The sequence below is a fragment of the Daphnia carinata genome, chromosome 7, assembly GCF_022539665.2.
Source record: "Daphnia carinata strain CSIRO-1 chromosome 7, CSIRO_AGI_Dcar_HiC_V3, whole genome shotgun sequence".
NCBI classification, from domain to species: domain Eukaryota; kingdom Metazoa; phylum Arthropoda; class Branchiopoda; order Diplostraca; family Daphniidae; genus Daphnia; species Daphnia carinata.
The window spans coordinates 4,217,302-4,235,350 of record NC_081337.1 but is presented as its reverse complement, the minus strand read 5'-3'; the positions used below and the strand labels follow the sequence as shown (position 1 = coordinate 4,235,350).

General features: G+C 40.9%; 1 protein-coding gene across 1 annotated transcript; it reads left to right on the top strand.

The window, feature by feature from the left end:
- Positions 1–278: 278 nt before the first annotated feature.
- LOC130695614 (histone deacetylase 4-like) lies at positions 279–16,935 on the top strand. The gene is made up of 20 exons (XM_057518774.2): positions 279–819; positions 1,301–1,402; positions 8,347–8,546; positions 9,237–9,332; positions 9,456–9,602; positions 10,239–10,345; positions 10,644–10,882; positions 11,116–11,379; positions 11,564–11,661; positions 11,757–11,891; positions 12,079–12,480; positions 13,624–13,827; positions 13,940–14,189; positions 14,276–14,863; positions 15,024–15,187; positions 15,360–15,479; positions 15,624–15,746; positions 15,820–16,131; positions 16,234–16,424; positions 16,528–16,935. Exons 2-20 carry the CDS (start codon positions 1,372–1,374, stop codon positions 16,580–16,582), a joined length of 3,726 nt encoding a protein of 1,241 aa, XP_057374757.1. The 5' UTR covers positions 279–819; positions 1,301–1,371; the 3' UTR covers positions 16,583–16,935.
- Positions 16,936–18,049: the final 1,114 nt, after the last annotated feature.

The window sequence follows — 18,049 nt, the reverse complement described above, 5'->3', positions numbered from 1 at the left end:
AATACAGTGATTCTAAAACTTAGCCAAGCAGCTGTACTGTTTTTATTTGTTTCGAAGTTCTACTTACTACTTGGTTCTAGTATTTTCTACTGTCAGAAAAGACAAATAAGGCAAACATATTTGCATTTTCAGAAAAACTGTTTCTCGCTTTTTTGGGTCTGCTTGCTGCCATAGAGAGCTTTAACAATGTGCCGCTAGGTGGCGTTTCCCGTGTCCTCGAGGAAGTAAAAATCCGACGTGACACACGCTCGCTATTTGCACACTGTCTGTACATTTCTGTGTTATTTACTTATTCCGCGCAAGGTGGAGAGTCGAGAACGAAAAGAACCATAGACTGAGTGGGAACAGCCAGTTTTTCGCACCAACGAAACAAATCCTCTTTTCGAAATCGTGTTTCACATTTTTGTGAGTGTTCGTATCTTGTGGCTGCAGTTGCTCAGGGAGCACCTTCGCTAACCACCAACTTTTTGTGTCTTGTTTTTGGCTTAGTGTTTGTGCGTTTTCTCATCTCTCTGAAGACGAATAGAATCATCTATTACTTCGTGTGTGTGTGTGTTCCTCTCGATACGATAGATACACACACACACACACACATAGAAGACATTATATGCACATAAAAACGTTACGGTGAGCGAGGAGGCCTCGGTCGCGAGAGGAATGCCAATCGCGATCGATTTCATGGCAGCCGTTCATCCACCGCTGTCGTCGGCCGTCGTGCCAGGTCGCTAAGTCACAGAACAAAGTTCTTTCGAGAATCACCAGACGACTACGAATTAGCCCAACGAATACCCACGGGCCACACAACCAAAAGATATTGAGGTAAAACTTCGGTCTTCCCTTTTCTTTTTCTTGCCTAGACATGAATTGTTTTGTTTATGTGTCGAAAACTCATCACAAAATTTCTGGAAATACAGTAAGTCTCGGCTTGTTTTGTCGACCATCACTCAAACAAAAAGGAAAATGAGAGGTTCAATAAGCTGATCTTGTTTTGATTTTTGAACGCAAAAAAAAAAAAAAAAGTTATGAGTGCACAGACATGTTCAGGTACAAAAGAAAATAGTCCAACTACCATCTCGTTGCATTTCCCGTATGGGCGCGTTCGACATGACTGCACTTTTCGAAAGTCGTTGTTGATTCTAGTGGAAAATAAACCGTGAAAACGAGTTCCACGACGATGTACTTTCTCCCGTATAGTGAATTTATAATGATTTTTACTTTTTCAATTGTTTGTTGTTGTTGTTGCTGTAAGAATAACGTGATAAACAGGTGTCATTTTCCCCCCTATTCTTTTCTTTTTTAGCATTGGCTTCGTTGGGTTCGTCTCGTGTACGTCAGCCAGGACACAAACTTCACGTCCGGCATTGGAACGATATGACCGAACAGCAATTGCCTCGATCCAACGGTAAATTCACATTTTTCTTTTTCTTCTTTTGCTCAGACTTTTCTTGTTTTTAATTGTTCTCATTTTCTCGAACTGCTTTTTTTTTTGTGTGTGTGTGTGTGTGTCTAAAAATGAGAATCGTATAGTCGAATAACGTTGTCATCATTCGCCAACTCTTGGCACATGCTGAAAACGTGTCTTATCTTTAACCTAGTGTCTTTAGTTATGGAAGTAGCTTGACTTATGACCTTCCCAAGGTGCAAGTCTGTGCAAAACATAATATTTGGCGATCAATTTCCTCTTCTTTTTGTGTGTGTGCGTGTGTGTGTGTGTGTGTGTGTGTGTTCTAAGAGGTTTTCGATTGTTCCAAGACCAAAAATAGAGAGACGTGAGAATCGAAATGCCCTTCGTGGGGCTTAACCATGGGTGCGGTTGGATATTATAAAAAAAAAAAAAAATCCCGTAAACAAACTGATAACGCACGAGGTTGCACCGATACCATCGTTTTTCGCCTCGACAACCATGTTTCGGTACACATATATCTATATGGCATATATTTATATATACACATATAAAACGTATGTGTTTATCTAGGCTTGACTTTAAAAAAAGAAAGGGCATTGGGTCTATCGACTTAACGACTTGGTCTCTGTACTATGTGCCTATGCATTATGCACAGCTCGGACTCGCCTTTCGCTGCCCGACGTTTTATTGACATTCCCAACATTCCCCCCTCCCTCACCCACCCAACGTAAGAAGAGGTGGGGGACCAGAAAATCTTTTGTTGCCATGTGTATTTTATGCATTTTTTTTTTTTTTGCTGTTGATTTCTTTTGGGGAAAAAAAAAAGAGGCTCCCCATCTTAGAAAAAAAAAAAACATTTTTATTTTTCTCCAAAGCAGGAAAGGCCATCTGTTGACATAGTAGGAAAGAAGTCAACATTTTTTTTTTCAAGGAAATAACAAACCTAAAGGCAGAGTTGTGTTGTTTTGGTCACACACACGAGTTTTATATTTAGAAATGGCCATCTCCATAGGCTAATATGCGCCTACCCTACCTACCCCTCCCCCCCACGTCAAATAGAACGAAATCATTGCATTAAGCTGGCCGTTTGGTAATGATGGCCATTGGCCAGCAAACGGGAATGAACGCTATTCGGGAAAAAGGACGCATTCTTGCGCAGTCTGACGCAACTCAATAATTCGGTGTAGATTTAAAAAAAAAAAATGAGGGGCGGGAGCGGGAAAGGTGGAGAGGGAAAAAAAGGTTGGGCTTTTAAAGTGATGTGTGTGTGTTGAAAAAAAAAAAAAAAAAAAAGAAGGACGCAATCTATTTATGGTCGAAAGGAAAAGACATAACAAGGAGATAGGTTAGTGGATTTATAAAAAGACTTTTGGGGGTTTAAAAATGGAGAGCCAAATACGCCCTTGCGGAGTCGGCGGCCCCCTTGTGCGTCGTCGTCGGTCGGCTGAGAGAGAGATGGGTAGAAAAGAAATATCCCACTGGGAGGTCGTCAACGTCATCTAGACAACTTCTAACGGCACAGGAGAGTTTGGCGGCTATTTTTAAAAGCCGACTCGTATCTCTCTATACTCTCCTTGATGGCCGAGTGAGAAAAAAAAGTCCGTCATCAGGGGCTAAACGGATGAAACGAATCTATTTGCGGTAAAAATTGAGAGGTTTTTTTTTTAAAGGAAAACATCGGGCCCTGTTTTTGCCCTTCCATTTTTTTTTTTGTTACTATAAATTGCATTTATTTTTTTTTTTTTAATGGGGTTTTCCTGAAAAGATTTGCAATCCCTGTTGGATTCACCTTCACGAAATTTGCGGATGGCCTCATCGAGTTCTATTTTTACATTTTCATTGTTTCCTATTCTGGTTCCTTTTTATATTTCGTGTCTCTCCGGTGTTTCGAATCGACGTGGGAATGATCGAAATAGCATTGGATTCTTAAAAAAAAAAAAAGAAAAAAAAGGCAAATTCATTTTTACTTAGAAATTGGTGATACATATTTTGAGCAGCATGTAAAACGCATGTAAAGTAAAGTAAAGCAAAGCAAAGCAAAAAAAAAAAAAAAAAAGGGTGGAGGGTGGTAAGGGGATATTCCAAACTTTGATGGTTTCCTCCTTTTCCCTTGTGGTGTCGACTGGATTCTATTTTAAGACATCCGTCCACCGTTCGCCCCGTCTAGTAGAACACAAACACCGACTTCTTTTTCGTTTCTTATTTTCACGGGAGCGGGTGGGAAGGTTGGACAAGGTGGGGTACCCAATCCCCGTGCGTGTGTGTCTGTATTTTCTTGTGTATACATGTAGACGCCACTCTCTCAATGTCGCCGACTGGAAATAGAACCGGACGCCGGACAGAAATAAACTCCCATCGTCCGTCGGCGTCGCTTGTTGCGTCCAATTCGCACCGATTCTCCACCCCGCTCTTCCTCGTCCTCCCTTTTTTTTTTTTTTTTTTTTTTTTTTACGGGAAAAAATGTATTTTCATTCGCCCTCCCTCTCCCCCTTACTGTAGTCTTGCAGCAAAACAAGATGATGCGTTCGTGAAATTTTGTTTGTCTGCATTTCAAAAATGTGTTCTTCGTTTAAAAGAAAGAAATGCGTGTACGCGCATAATTGGCGTCGTTGATCAATCGAATCGATACGGTCGCATGGTTGTAGATAACAAAGAGGATGGAAGAAATGAGAGAAACACAAAAAAAATGGAGTTAAAAATAGAGCGCGTAGCTTATTGCAATTTTTTTTTTTTGGTTTGTCACGATTCCCCCGCCTGTGTGTGTGTGATTTCAAGCGATTCGTACGTTCGCTCTTCCTTTTGAATTTTGGCTTGTTATTTTCGACGTTGTTTCCCTTTTGATTTTTTCTTTTTGTCTTAAATTAAATCTGTGTTTCACGCACTTTAGCGCTTTTCTATAATTTTTTTTTTTTTTTTTTTTTTTTTAAATCTTCCTTCTTCCTAAAATTCTTTTTATTTTTTGCGTTCGCATCCAATGCGGCGCTTGCTGCTTGCAAGTTGCTATATCGATCCGCCGCCCGTTCTATTTTGGGATTCTCAAACAGCACGCCCGCGCTCCACCATCCGGCCCTGTTTTGCTCGTTTTCCCTTTTATCCCGCCACTTCCTCGATCGTTCTCTTTTTTTTTCATAAAATCTCCGCCCAACCACCCCTTGCCACGTGACGTCGTTATCAAACTCACCTGGCTATGGGCGCGCGCGCGCGCGCGCCCTCCGCTTCCTATCGAACCACTTCAAATGTTTTTTTTTTTTGTTTTTTTTTTTGGAAATTGACAAAGAAATTGCTGGTTGGATAGCGTTTTTCTTCATCGGCCGTGTCGTCATCGATACACGTCGACAGCGTTTCACAATTGTTTTTTTGTTTTTTTTTTCCGTTAGCTTTGCGCATTTCCAATCTCCTACCCCACTTCTCCTTATTTTTATGTACGATATAATCTTAGGCCTACCGATTTATCAAATGGACGAGACAAAAGAGTTTTATCATGACGCATCAGGCTTTTTATTTTTATTATGATTATTTATTTGGAAAATGGAATTATTCGAGTAGGGCGTACACTTCGTGTACTTTGTGTACGAAAGCGTAAACGTATTCAAAATTCCTTTTTTCCTTTCCTGCGAACACTTGAAGCAAACTCAAAAGTCACACTGTTATGCAATCAATTTCCCAGACGTAGTTTATTTTTTTTTTCCAATTTTTAAAAATTCATTTCTTGTTTTTAAGATTACGGCCGTGACGTCATGCGTGGCTCCTTATCATTAAACTACTATCAACTATCGCTAGATGGCGTTGCAACCGCTCTTTATTTCTGAAAATGACGGAAAAAAAAAGTAGAAAAAAAAAAAAAAAAAAAAAAAGAAACGAAAACGAAACGGAAATCTTGTATTTATATACTTTGTATATACGACTGTAGGTTGCGTGTGTGTTGATATGGCGTAAGGATATAGCCCCGAGAGACGTAGCGACGGGGCGGGGACTGGGAGAAACCGAGCGACTGGTGGTGGGATCGGGCCAGATAGCGTTGGCGAGCTGGACGGTAGAGTCGCGCGCCGGCCACTCCAACTACAAATTACAACAAAACAAAACAACAAAAAAACAAAAACTTAAAAAACAAAAAACAAAAACAAAAAAAAGAAAAGAGTAATTTGATTTGTGTGTGTGTGTGTGTGTTGTGTTGTGTTGTGTTCTTCGCCTCTTGTAACTAGTTGTGTAAAATCGCGACGTAACTTCGGACCGAAGATAACAAAAGTGGCGTATTTTTCGTTTTGAAAAGTTGAGTTTTGTCGAGAAAAAAAAAGTTCGTTGTGCGACGATTTCTTTCCCACCTTTTTAAAGAGAAAGCAAAAAAGAAGAAAAGAGAATTCCGGGATTATGGTGGCCATTTGGGTCCAAATGATACCGTGCCAATTGAGTATCCTTCCTTCTACGAACACCGACGTTTCTCATCCGCTGTGTGGATTCCAACCCAAAAACCTTGTGTGAGAAGAAGAAGAACAAGTTGCTTTTTGATTCGAAAGAAAAACACACACACACACAAAAAAAAACTGGCTGGTTTGTTGTGTACATTTGTGTGTGTGTGTGTGTCTTCTTCTTCTTCTTCTCGAGTTCATGAGCCGTGAGTGTGCGAGTGTGTGTGAAAAAAAGGAAAAGGTGCGTGTGAATCCAATGAAAAAACAAAAAACAAAAAAAAAAGATGTTTCATTGACTTTCTATTTCCGTCGTTGTTTTTGTTTCCATTTTTGTTTTGTTTTTCTTCTGTCCGAACCGGTTTCGAGTGTCACCAAAATCAAAAGGGAAAAAGAAAAAAAAAAAAAACACAAAAAACAGAAGTGGTTTTTTTTTTTTTTTTAATTCTTTTTTTGACGTCATCTTTCTTCAGATTTCATTTCACCTGCAAAACTCCCGTGTGCAGTTTTCTTAAGTTGAGAAGGGGGGGGGGGAGGGTAGCGAGAGAATCGTGATGGCGGCGGGTTATCACTGCGTGCGAACGTAACGAAGTGCCCGACGAAATAAATAAATAGTTAAAATAAAAATAAAATTTCAAAAAATCGACTCACACAGCCGAATCCCATGCCAACAAAACGTCCCGGTTCGACCTTGACGCCTCATCTATTTTTTAACGTCGAACGCACACACAGACACACACACACACACACACACACACCATTTCCATGCCTCTCTTTTTTTCTTTTTTATGCGTTCACGTTACGACAGTGTTTGCTTCAGGCCTACAGGTTCTCTCTATAATTTTTTTTTTTATTATTGTTATTTAATGGAAGGTCTTGCGTAACAATTTTTTTTTTTTCCCAACGTTCTTTTTTTTTTTTTTTTTTAATTTCGGTGATGACATTGAAATTTGAGATTTTTTGAATTCGTTTTAAGTTTTGTGTGCGTGTAATGTAGCGAGAAAAATATGAACGCTGTTGATGACGAGTGGCTCGTTTTTTTTCTTGTGTGTGTGTGTGTGACGCATCCCCAACTATAGACTAAATATTGCGGCCTTGGAACTGGCGGTCGAAATACGAGTGTCGTTTCAAATCGTTCTGGAGCGTGTCTCGTTTTTCTTCCAAAACAGTCCCCCCCCCCTTTTTTTTTGTTTCGTTCGTTCGTTCGTTCGTTTCCATCTTTTTTTTTTCTTTTTTTTTCCTTTTCATTTTGGAAAATTTAAAATAAGAATTAGATGATAAGGAAAGAAATCTGGATAGAAAAAAAAAAGTTTAATAAATAAACTACTATACCTTTTCGAATTTCCCTCGCGGCTTTAAAAAAAAGAACCGAATTTTTCAAAAATTCCAAACTGGTTTTTCTTTTTCCTATGGGCAAAATGATTTTCCCTTAAAACGATTTATTTTTTTCGTGCACACACACACACACACACACACACACACACAAAAAAAATCAGCCCTATTTTATTTTATTATTATGTTCCACGAAGAAAGAAACGATTCAAAATTTAAAACGGGACACGAAATTCGAAAAGGTTTTTATTTTTTTAATCGGCAGTGCGGTTTGTTTGTAATCCAATCATTTTTATTTTTTGGGGGGGATTCGTTTGGGGTTTTTTGGTTCGTTCTATCCTTTTTTTTTTTTTTTTTTTTTTTTTTTTTTTTTTGCTTTCTGCGAAAAACGACGGCTAGTCGCCTTTTAAGGGAACGGCACGCAACTCTTCGTGTGTGTTGTGACGTCAAGGTGAGGCCAATGCTCTGCCAATGACCCCTGCCGAAAAGAGAGAGAGAGAGAGAGGCAGAGAAACAAGACAACACTCTTTCTGTTGTTGTTATTTGTTGTTGTTGTTGTCGTGTGTTGTGCGAAAGGTCAACTTTTCCCGAAGCATTTCGGCAATCAGTTCGTTCGCCTCTTTTCTTCTTCTGCTTCTCCTCCTTCTTTTGTTTATGCATGCATTTGGAAATGAGTAGCAGGAAGCCCACGTTAATTTGAATCGACCTTTTTCCCGCCACGTGTCCGTTTTTTTTTTTTTTTTTATTTAAATTAAAACTCTGTACCTGAGCGGCCGAGTTTTCGTGATTACATTTTCAAGCACATGCTGTGTGTAAACAAAAGATGGCGAGTTTTTTTTTTATTATTGGCATATCGGGCCTAATAAATTATCGGTGCCACGTCATTGGTTGGTTCGCCCCACGTAGGCTGTTGCGCAATCGGAATGGACATTATGCGATCAATTTTTTTTTTTTTTTTTGTAAAATTAAATTTCATTTTCTTTATTCAAAACATATTCGCTGATGATGCAATGTCGTTAGTGACTTGCATTTTTAGTTCCATGTATTTATTTGTTTTTTTTTCCGAAAATTGTATTCCTATTTTTCTGGCAATGCTGCAATATGTTGCTGAGTTACCTGACTTGGATGTATTGAAACAAATCCTAATCGCGCATCTGTTGTTTTCTGTTCGATACACTTATTTTTCATTCCCCCTCATCGTTTTAGATATGAATTCGGCATCACCGCTAAGCAGTTCCTTTGTGGCGTCGCACCGGCGGCCTGAATTGGTCGGCGGTCCGGTTGTCGGCTCCTCTTCCGGCTCGTCGGCCGCCGCTGCTGCTTCTGCTCCGGGTGCCAACAACAACAACAACAACAACCTGCCCAACTACCGGGAACAGGCGGCTCTCCAGCAACAAATTTTGCAGGTGAGTAGCGGCTCGCATTCTTGCGCATTTTTTGTCCGTTGTCATATCGCCAACGGACACACACAAAAATATATATATATATATATATACTTAAAAAGGTAAAAGAAATGGACGGGACTCACACGAGCCGGACAATGGCAAGACCCATTTTCTCGGCTATCTCAAATAGAAAGATAGTCGTTAAAAAAAAAAAAAAAAAAAAAAAAAAAAACAATTTCAGCAACGGCCCTTTTTTTTTTTTTTTTGCCCGTTAAGAAACAAGACGGGCCAACTAAATTTATAGCCTTTACCCCGGATTTTGTGTGTGTGTGTGTGTGTGTGTGTGACACTACGTGACACGCACAAGAGGAACGTGCTTTTTATTTTTTGCAATATTCTTTATTTTTTTTTTTTTTTTTTTGGGGGGGGGACTGTAGAAAAGAAAAATGGCTAAGATCGGGAGACACTTTAAAAAGGGGGGGGGCGCTGGATTTATAAGTTTTAAAATAAAATAAAAAAAATGTGTGTAGCATTTGTCACTGTTCCTGATTGGTTGTTCTTTTGTTTCTTTTCTCTCTTTTTCCTTTTTGCCCTTTTTTGATTCGACGATGTGATTGGACAACGGCCGTGGTGCGTCTCTGCGTGTGTGTTTTCGTAATCGGGTGGTACCCCTGGCGGTCGGTATCTCCCTCGACGCTTCTTTCCATTCAGCTCAAGCAGCAGCAACACCTGCAGCAACAAATTCTCCTGCAGCAGTACCAAGTTCAGCAACAACAGCTGGCCCAGCAACATGAAAAACAATTACAGGTGAGTGTCGCCGACGTCATTGAACTTGGTTTCATTTTCTCGTTCGTTGTCCATTGCGCACAATTTTAATACTTTTCCATTTGTATTTATTTATTTATTTTGATTCTTTAACGAACGCGGCAGGAATTCCTGGAACAGAAGAAAAAAGCTGAAGAAGAAGCTCGGCTGGAACGCGAACGTCACGAGAAGGAGCGCCTGTTGGCGCTGAAGAACAAGGAGAAACGTGAGCAGAGCGCCGTCGCTTCTTCCGAAGTGAAACAAAAACTCCAGGTTCGTCTTTGTTGTGCGCGAAAAATGGTTCCACTCTACTGGAACAAGGCGGATGAATTACCTTCGCTTTTTTTTTTTTTTTTTTTTTATGTCCTCCCTAATTTTTTTCTTTTTAAAAGGACAATGTTCTTTTCTTTTCTTTTTTCTTATGAAACATTGACGTCATCGCCCTCCTCCCCGCTAGGCAACACAAATTCCTCGATGCGAACACAACGAACGGGCAAAGCGAAGGGGGGGGGGGCCTTTTTAAGGGGACGATATGGGGCGACGCGTGTCGTAAAAGATGGGGGGGGGGATGGTGACTAATAAAGAATGCGTGTTTGCCTCGTCTTTTTTTTTTTTTTTTTTTTTTTGGCCCCATTTTTTGTTTTCCTACACCCGTTACGGTGTAGTGATTATTCGCAACTTACAGCTAACCCCTCCTCCCCAATTTGGAATCGACCTATTTTTTTTTTTTTTTTTTTTTGTTTGTTCTTCTGGTTTGTAAATGAACTGGGCCGTTTTCTCTCCCCTCTTTTAACCACGACTTCCTCATCCACTTTACGTCTGCAACTGAATGAATTTTTTTTTTTTTTTTAAAAGACACGGTGTTTTATTGGTTATTATTATTATTATTATTTTTTTTTTTTGGAACAGGAATTCGTGTTGAATAAGAAGCAGAGAGAAGCTGCTGCAGCGGCCGCCGCAGCCGGCAACGGAACTGCCAACACGCCCAGCTCCTCTTCAGCTCCGTATCGAGCGTGGTAATTAAAAACTGATATATTTTCAAATAATAAAAAAAAAAAAAAAAATGTAATGCGCTAAGGGAAAAAAAAAAAAAAAAAAAAAGAAGAAGAGAAACACGCACACAAAGAAAGAAGCATTTGAAATTAATGGAGCAGCACCAGTGAAAAGAAGAAGAGGAAGGCCGTCTCACCTGAGAGAACGGACTTTCTTTTCAAAACTTTCATCCGTTGTCTTTTTCTTTTTCTTTTTTTTTTTTGTTGAAAAAAAAAAAATAAAACAAAACAATAATAATAACAAAATGGTGGGAAAATGCAGGACGGGAGCTGTGCCCACTTTGCCTGCCGGCCACGGATGCGCCAACAACAAAGGATCGACGTCGCAATTATCCAGCGGATTGGGCTCAACGGGCAGCGGCATCGGCAGCAGCAACGGCGTCGGCGGCGCCAGCTCGTCGTGTTCGTCATCCTCATCCAGCGGCATTGTTCATCCTCATCCCTATCGCCATCCGCTCCTTCCTGGCAATTTCGACGACGATTTCCCACTCCGCAAAACCGGTAAGGTCCTCATCATCCGCATCATTTTTTTTTTTTTTTTTTTTTTTTTTTTCCCATGTTTGCGTATGTTTTTGAGCCTGACAAAAGCATGGCGTAGAATTTCAAATAATAATAATTAATTAATGTAAAAAAAAAAAAAAAAAAAAAAATTTTTTTTAAATGAATTGTATAACCGCATGATAATCGATCGATTTTTGGCATGTTGTGTCCCGTGTCCTGAACACGACCAACAGCGTCGGAACCCAACCTGCTCAAAATGCGGTACAAACCACGCGGGGCCGTCGAGCGTCGCAACTGCAGTCCGTTGGTGGCTCGGCGGAGGGGCGGCGGTGGTGGTCCGCAACATCATCTCTCCGGAGGCAGCGGGCCGGCCCTGCCGGGCCATCATCACTTGCCGCCACCTCCGCCCGTGCACCTCCACCACCGTCAACCCCCGCCACCTGCCCACTCCTCTTCTCTGGCCATGGCCGCCGCCAAGCGGATGGCGCATCTGACAAGTAAATCGTTACATTTTGAAACGAAATTTGATTAACACGCATCTTGTGATATTCGATAAAGTTCTAACTCCTTTGATTGTTTATTTTAATTTTCCTCTTGAAATTTTTGCATTTAGATTATTATTATTATTATTTTTTTTTTTTATGTTTTTACTTGAAATGTTTTATTTGTTTTTTTTTGTAGGTCAAGAGACGGGCGGAAGCACTCCGGAATCGCCTTCCGGTGCTGGATCTCCGCTTGGCTCTCAACATCCTTCATCAGGGGTAGTGCCTGTACCTGAGGTCCATTAATAATTCATTTTTTTTTTAACTGAAATTTATATTTAATTTTTTTTTTTAATATTGAAAAGTCTTTTTGTATTTCAATTGAATTACAGGAGACCAGTCCGTCTCAGTACCACCTGATGGCCAGTCACGGCCAGGGAAGCATTTCGGATCTGACGCTCTACACTAGCCCTTCTCTACCCAACATATCTCTGGGCCGGCCAGCGATGGCCAACCATCACGCTGCCGTAATTATTCATCTTTTATTTATTTTATTTTTTTTTATGTTTTCTCCCATTCATCAAGTGCAGCTCATAAAAAAAAAAAAAATTGGAATTCGAATTGGCTGGAGCAGTCGCCATTATTTGATGTGATTTATGTGTATTTATTTATTTTGTTTTTAAATGCCTATTAAAAAAAAAAAAAAAATGATAGGAACCTCCCGGATTGGCCATGGTCAGCGAGGTGGTGGACATGCGCGCGGCCTTCTCTGTGCGCATGGGCCTGCCCGCAACAGGAGGCAGTCATCACACGCTGTACCAGCCGCCGCAACCTCAACACCACCACGCTCATCCGCACCATCAACATCACCACCTGCTCATGTCATCCGCTTCACCTTTCTTTCCCCCGCCGCCCCCACCCGATTCCGGCGGAGGCGATTACGCATCCGGCGGAGGAGGAGGAGGAGGTGGTGGTGGTGGTGGTGGTGGCGGCGGCGGTCCCGAATCGCCCGGTTACATTCAAAAGCAGATGCAGTTGCTGGAACAGGCCGGCCATCACACTCACGTTCTGATGAGCGGACTCTACAACGGCGGTGCGCCCATCACCGACGCTCAAGTACGTCTCTATTATTTCTGCGCGATTTGTTATCGAACAAATCGATAATCGATTGATTGTGGTCGGTATCTTTTTTTTTATTATTATTCACACGTTGCCTAGCAACTAGAAAAAAGAGACCCAATAACGTTTTATTGATTTACTTTAATTACTTTTCTGAATATTTAGTTTTTTTTTCAATTTGAATTTCATTTGATTTTTATGGTTAACGTGAACGATGCGAAGAACCGCAAAAGTATGTGGCCATGGAGGACATTTTTTTTTTTTTTTTTTTTTTTTTTTTTTTTGCCTTGTTACTTGGGAGAAATGCGGAAAGAGTTCCAGTGTGTGCCGATCGTTTAAAAATGGCGCTTTCTCCCGTACTTGTTTTTTTTTTTTTATTATTATTTTTTTTTTATTCGCTGGCGTACGTGTAACGTGAAAGACTCCCGGGCTTCGTTCGCTTCCCCGGTGTGCGGACATAACAAAATTGGGGGAGAATTGCTGGGCAACAGCTTTGAAGCCAGGGGAATAAAAAAAAAAACATAAAATAAAATAAAGAAGAGCGCAATTCAAACTGCGTAATGAAAATATCGTACGAGAAATATGTTTGTAAAGGAAAAAGAAAGAGGGGGGGGGGGGAGTCTCTCGAGGTGTCGATCTCCTAAGAAAAAGCAAAAGCCAGTTTCAAATGTCCGTCGTCCTTGTCCAAATGAAAAGCCCAATATAGTTCGTGGATCCGTTCGGGCCAAGGGGTTCTGTTTGGCATCGACGCAGCGTCGTTGACTTGACCCTCTTCTCTTTTTATTTATTTTTTTTATTTTTTTTTTCTGGCTGGCCTTTTTTTTTTTTTTTTTTTTTTTTTAAACTCTTTTATTTATTTATAAATGTACGTGTGCATTTTGCCGTCAACACAATTTAAGAAGTTGGCGATCCGATTACATGTAATAACTAGCTCATTGAAAGAAACAAAAAAAACAAAAAAAAAAAAATATCGTCCCGGCCCCCTTTTATGGCGTTGTGAGATTCGACACACAATGTAGGGTCATGTTTTATTCATTTTGTTTTTATTTGATTTTAAGTACAGTTGAAAATGCTTTGTTTTTTTTTTTTTATTGTATTTTTTTTCCCTAATGATTTATTATTGCGGGTTTTGGTCAAAAGGTGGCGCAGGCAAGACTGAACAAATCGGGGATGCGTCCACTGGGCCGGACGCAATCGGCTCCCCTACCCCTTGGCCATCCGCTGTTGCAAGGAGCGCCGCACGGAGTCGTGCCGTCCGTGCCGTTGACGCAGCAGCAATTCGATCAGTACGTCCGCGAACGTCAAATCTACGAACAACAACATCAACACAATTTGCTCAAACAGGTAATCATTCATTTTGTACCAATGCGCGTTTAAAAAAAAAAAAAAAAAATTCATATATACGAAATTTACATTATTTTTAATCCAATTTATGTTTGAAACAAAAATCTATTAGCATATCCGGCAGACGGTGCTGACCAGGGCGGGCAGTCGAAGCCAAGTGGAAAATGTCGAAGAAGAGACGGAAGCGGCCGTTGCTCGAGAAATGTCACGCGATCGCGGCACTCCTTTACCTGAAATCATCGACTTGACGGAGCATAAATTAGAGGAGGAATCGGACAGCGATCGTCACTCGTCCCGTGATGGCTTGTCACCCCTCCAGGTGCGCTCGTCCAGCTCAAGAACGTCCCTACACGCCAGTTCAGGTCTCGCATAATTTATTTTTGAAATTCATTTTTTTTTTTTTTTGAAATTAAATTTGGAATGACTTAAAAATGATTTGATTTTACAGGTTCGGCTTTTGCTCCGCGAGGCCATCACGTTGCCCGGCCGTTATCGCGAGCGTTTTCCAGCCCTTTGGTATCGCTCGATCCGCCTGGAGGTGGCCCGTCTGCGGCTGAAGGTGGCACGGCCGTTGTGCCGATGACATTGGCCGCCGCTGGATGGGGCCCTTCGGCTGGAGGCGCTAAGCCGGGCAGTACCAGCACGGCGTTAGCCTACGACGGCCTCATGTTGCGACACCAGTGCATGTGTGGAAGTAACAGCGCCCACCCGGAGCACGGCGGACGTTTGCAGAGCATCTGGGCCCGTCTGCAAGAAACGGGCGTGGTCCACCGTTGCCTGCGACTCCGTTCCCGCAAGGCAACAGCCGAAGAGCTCCAGTCGGTTCACTCTGAAGTCTACACGATGCTCTTTGGCACCGAACCCATGCACCGTCCCAAAGTGGACGTCAACCGTTTTGCCGAATTGCCCATGAAGAATTTCGTCATGTTACCATGCGGCGGCATTGGCGTCGATTCCGACACGACCTGGAATGATATCCACACGCCGTCCGCCGCCCGAATGGCCGCCGGCTGCGTTATCGACCTAGCCTTTAAGGGTAATTTCCACTTTTAAATAAATAAATAAATCATCAAATAAATCAGAGAATTTAAGAGAAAAAAAAAAATAAATATATATATATATATAAGAGGATTGAGATGAAGTTCATCTTAAATGAATATCTATTTTATTTTATTTTTTTTTTTTTTTTTGGACAGCTGCCATGGGCGAGATTAAGAACGGTTTCGCCATCGTTCGACCGCCGGGCCATCATGCGGAAGCTCAACAAGCCATGGGATTTTGCTTCTTTAATTCGGTCGCCATAGCGGCCAAACAGCTCAGACTCAGGCACAAACTGGAGCGCATCCTCATCGTCGACTGGGTAACGTTTTTTATTTTTATTTTATTTTATTTTTTTTTTTTTTTTTTTTTTCTGCAATTAAAACAACATTGCCTAGCATTGCGATATTAGTCGCTCTCTTTTCCATTTTCATTTTTTTTTTTTTTTTTTTTCCCCTGATATTAAATGTTTGTGTGTTGATGTGTATTTTTAGGACGTCCATCACGGTAATGGAACCCAGCAAATCTTTTACGACGATCCCCGCGTCTTGTACATTTCCATCCATCGCCACGACGACGGCCATTTTTTCCCGGGTACTGGCAACCCTTTGGAGGTACAAGTCGAGCTCGCCCGTCTTCATATACGTCAATCTAAATTATTATTATTTATATCTGTTTTGTTTGTTTTTTTTTTTGTTTTTTTTTTCTCTTTGATTTTGCGACGACTTGCATCGTTGTCTTGACGACGACGACGACAGTGCGGATCCGATGACGGAATTGGTTTCAACGTTAATATCGCCTGGTCAGGTGGACTCAATCCGCCGTTGGGAGATGCGGAATATTTGGCCGCGTTCCGAGCCCTCGTCATGCCAATTGCTCAAGTAAACAGAAAAGGAATCAAATGTAACTCGGAATTGTTTTCGCTAACGTTGAAGTTTTCTTTATTTTCTATAGGATTTCGACCCAGAAATCGTCTTGGTGTCGGCCGGTTTCGATGCTGCTACGGGCCACCCATCTCCGCTGGGCGGCTACCAAGTGTCGGCCGCTTGTTTCGGGTACATGACGCGACAGCTGATGGAGTTGGCCGGTGGTAAGCTTGTGATGGCTCTGGAAGGCGGTTATGATTTACCAGCCATCTGCGACGCCTCGCACGAGTGCGTCCGAGCGTTACTAGGCGACGAACCGGTACCCATACGGCAAGAAGAGCTCGCCAGGCGGCCATGTCAAAATGCCATCGATTCTCTTCATAAAGTCATCTCCATCCAGGTTAGAAAAAAAAAAAAAAAAAAAAACTCTTCTTCCATATCGTTCCTATTCTCACGCGTTTTTTTTTGTTTTTTTTTTGTTTTTGTGCTTGTGCTCGCGCAGCAACCTCACTGGCCGACCATCAAACGCTACGCCTACTCGGCCGCTTTGTCGGCCTACGAAGTGGAGGGAGTCGGACGGACACGTCGTTACAGCAATGGATGCGGATCGCTGGAAGGCGGAGAAGACAGCGAAACGCTGTCAGCTATGGCCGGCCTATCGGTCTGCCGGACAGATAGCAGCAAAAGCATTGCGTGAGTTAAATGATTTATTTATTTATTTATTTTTTTATATATATAATTGAAAAATGAAAAATTGCTCATTTTAAAACGTTTTGGAATTTTGCGGGGGAGGTAGGTCGTCCTCCAGGGAGCTGTCGCAAGAGCCGATGGATCAGGACGATTCCAAATGATTTGAAAAAAAAAAAAAAATAATTTCTGGAACGTGAAAGATGCACAAGTAGAAAACTAAATTGTTTGTGAAAAGTGGCCGAATTGAGAAGAAAAATTTGGAAATATCGAAAGAGACGAATGGAACGTGTCCGCGTTAATTGGTCAACGCGCGTGAATCGTACAGAACATACAGAGTTGGCGATCTCGTTTGTGGGCCACCGAATATTTTGTTTGTTTTGTTTTTTTTTTGTTTGTTTTTTTTTGCATTATTATTATGTGTTTGTGTGTGTGTGTGTGTGTATGTGTTTGTGTGTGTGTGTGTTGTTTTGTAATTGGCAGGATTTAGGGAGGGCGTTTTTGAGAAGAGAGGCGGAAAATCATTCCACGCGTAGACACGATTTTTGGAGGGGAAGGGGGGGAGGGAGGGATATATATATATATTTGCATATATAATCCAAATGTGTATGCACTGACATGCAATTGAAAAGGGGGTGGGGAATTGGCGAAGGTCGGTGATTATTGGAAAGTTTTTTCGTTTTGTTGATACTTTTTTTTTTTTTTGTTTGTTTGTTTCTGTTTGTTTGTTATTGTTGTTATCATTTCTCTCTTTCTTTTTTTTTTTTTTTTTTTTTTTTCTTGACAGTTCGTTTTCAGTTTACAATGGTCCAACATTTGCTATAGATCTTAAACGGGATTTTGAGTAAAAGGTCGCAGGGATTCAAAAAGGGTGGGAAACGTTACAAGGAGATGATGGCCCGCGCAACACAAAAAAAAAAAATTGGAAGTTTAACTCGTAAGGGGCGGGGGTGAGGTAATTCATTCACAATTGAATTGATGTTGCGCATATTTCTACGCCCAAAGAAACATGGAACTTGATGTACCAGTGATTTTTTTTTTTTTTTTTTTTCCTTCGTTTTTGTTTTGATTTTTTATTTGAAAAACAGCAAAAAAAAAAAAAAAAAAAAAAAAAAAGAGAGAACTGATGTGTGAGCCACGTTTGGCTTAAAAAAATCAATGTTAATTTCTGTTGAATTATTATTATTATTTTTTTTTTTTTTCTTTTATTATTATTATTTTCTTGGTTTTTTTTTTTTTTTTTTTGTCTTTCTTTCGACGTCCTGCATTATTACACACGCACAAACAAAACAAAAAATACAGTCCCCCATCCTAGACGATTGTTCTCTCTTTTTGATTCGGATGGCCCACCGACGGGAGAGGACGGGAACTCATCAACAGCCCGGAGGAAATTCATTTCGATGCAATTTATTTATTTTTTTTTTTTTTTCAAGTTTCAGTTCGTGTTCTCTTATGAATCATCGAAATGTTGAACCGCCCATTTACGTTGTGTTGTCATTTGACGAAGAAGGACGTAACCGTCAATGAAACCATCAAGCAAAAAAAAATAAATAAAAAAGGGCGAAAAAAGAAACAAAAACAAAAGACTTGAATCGACAAGCCAAGTGGAAATTAAAAAAAAACAATCGGCG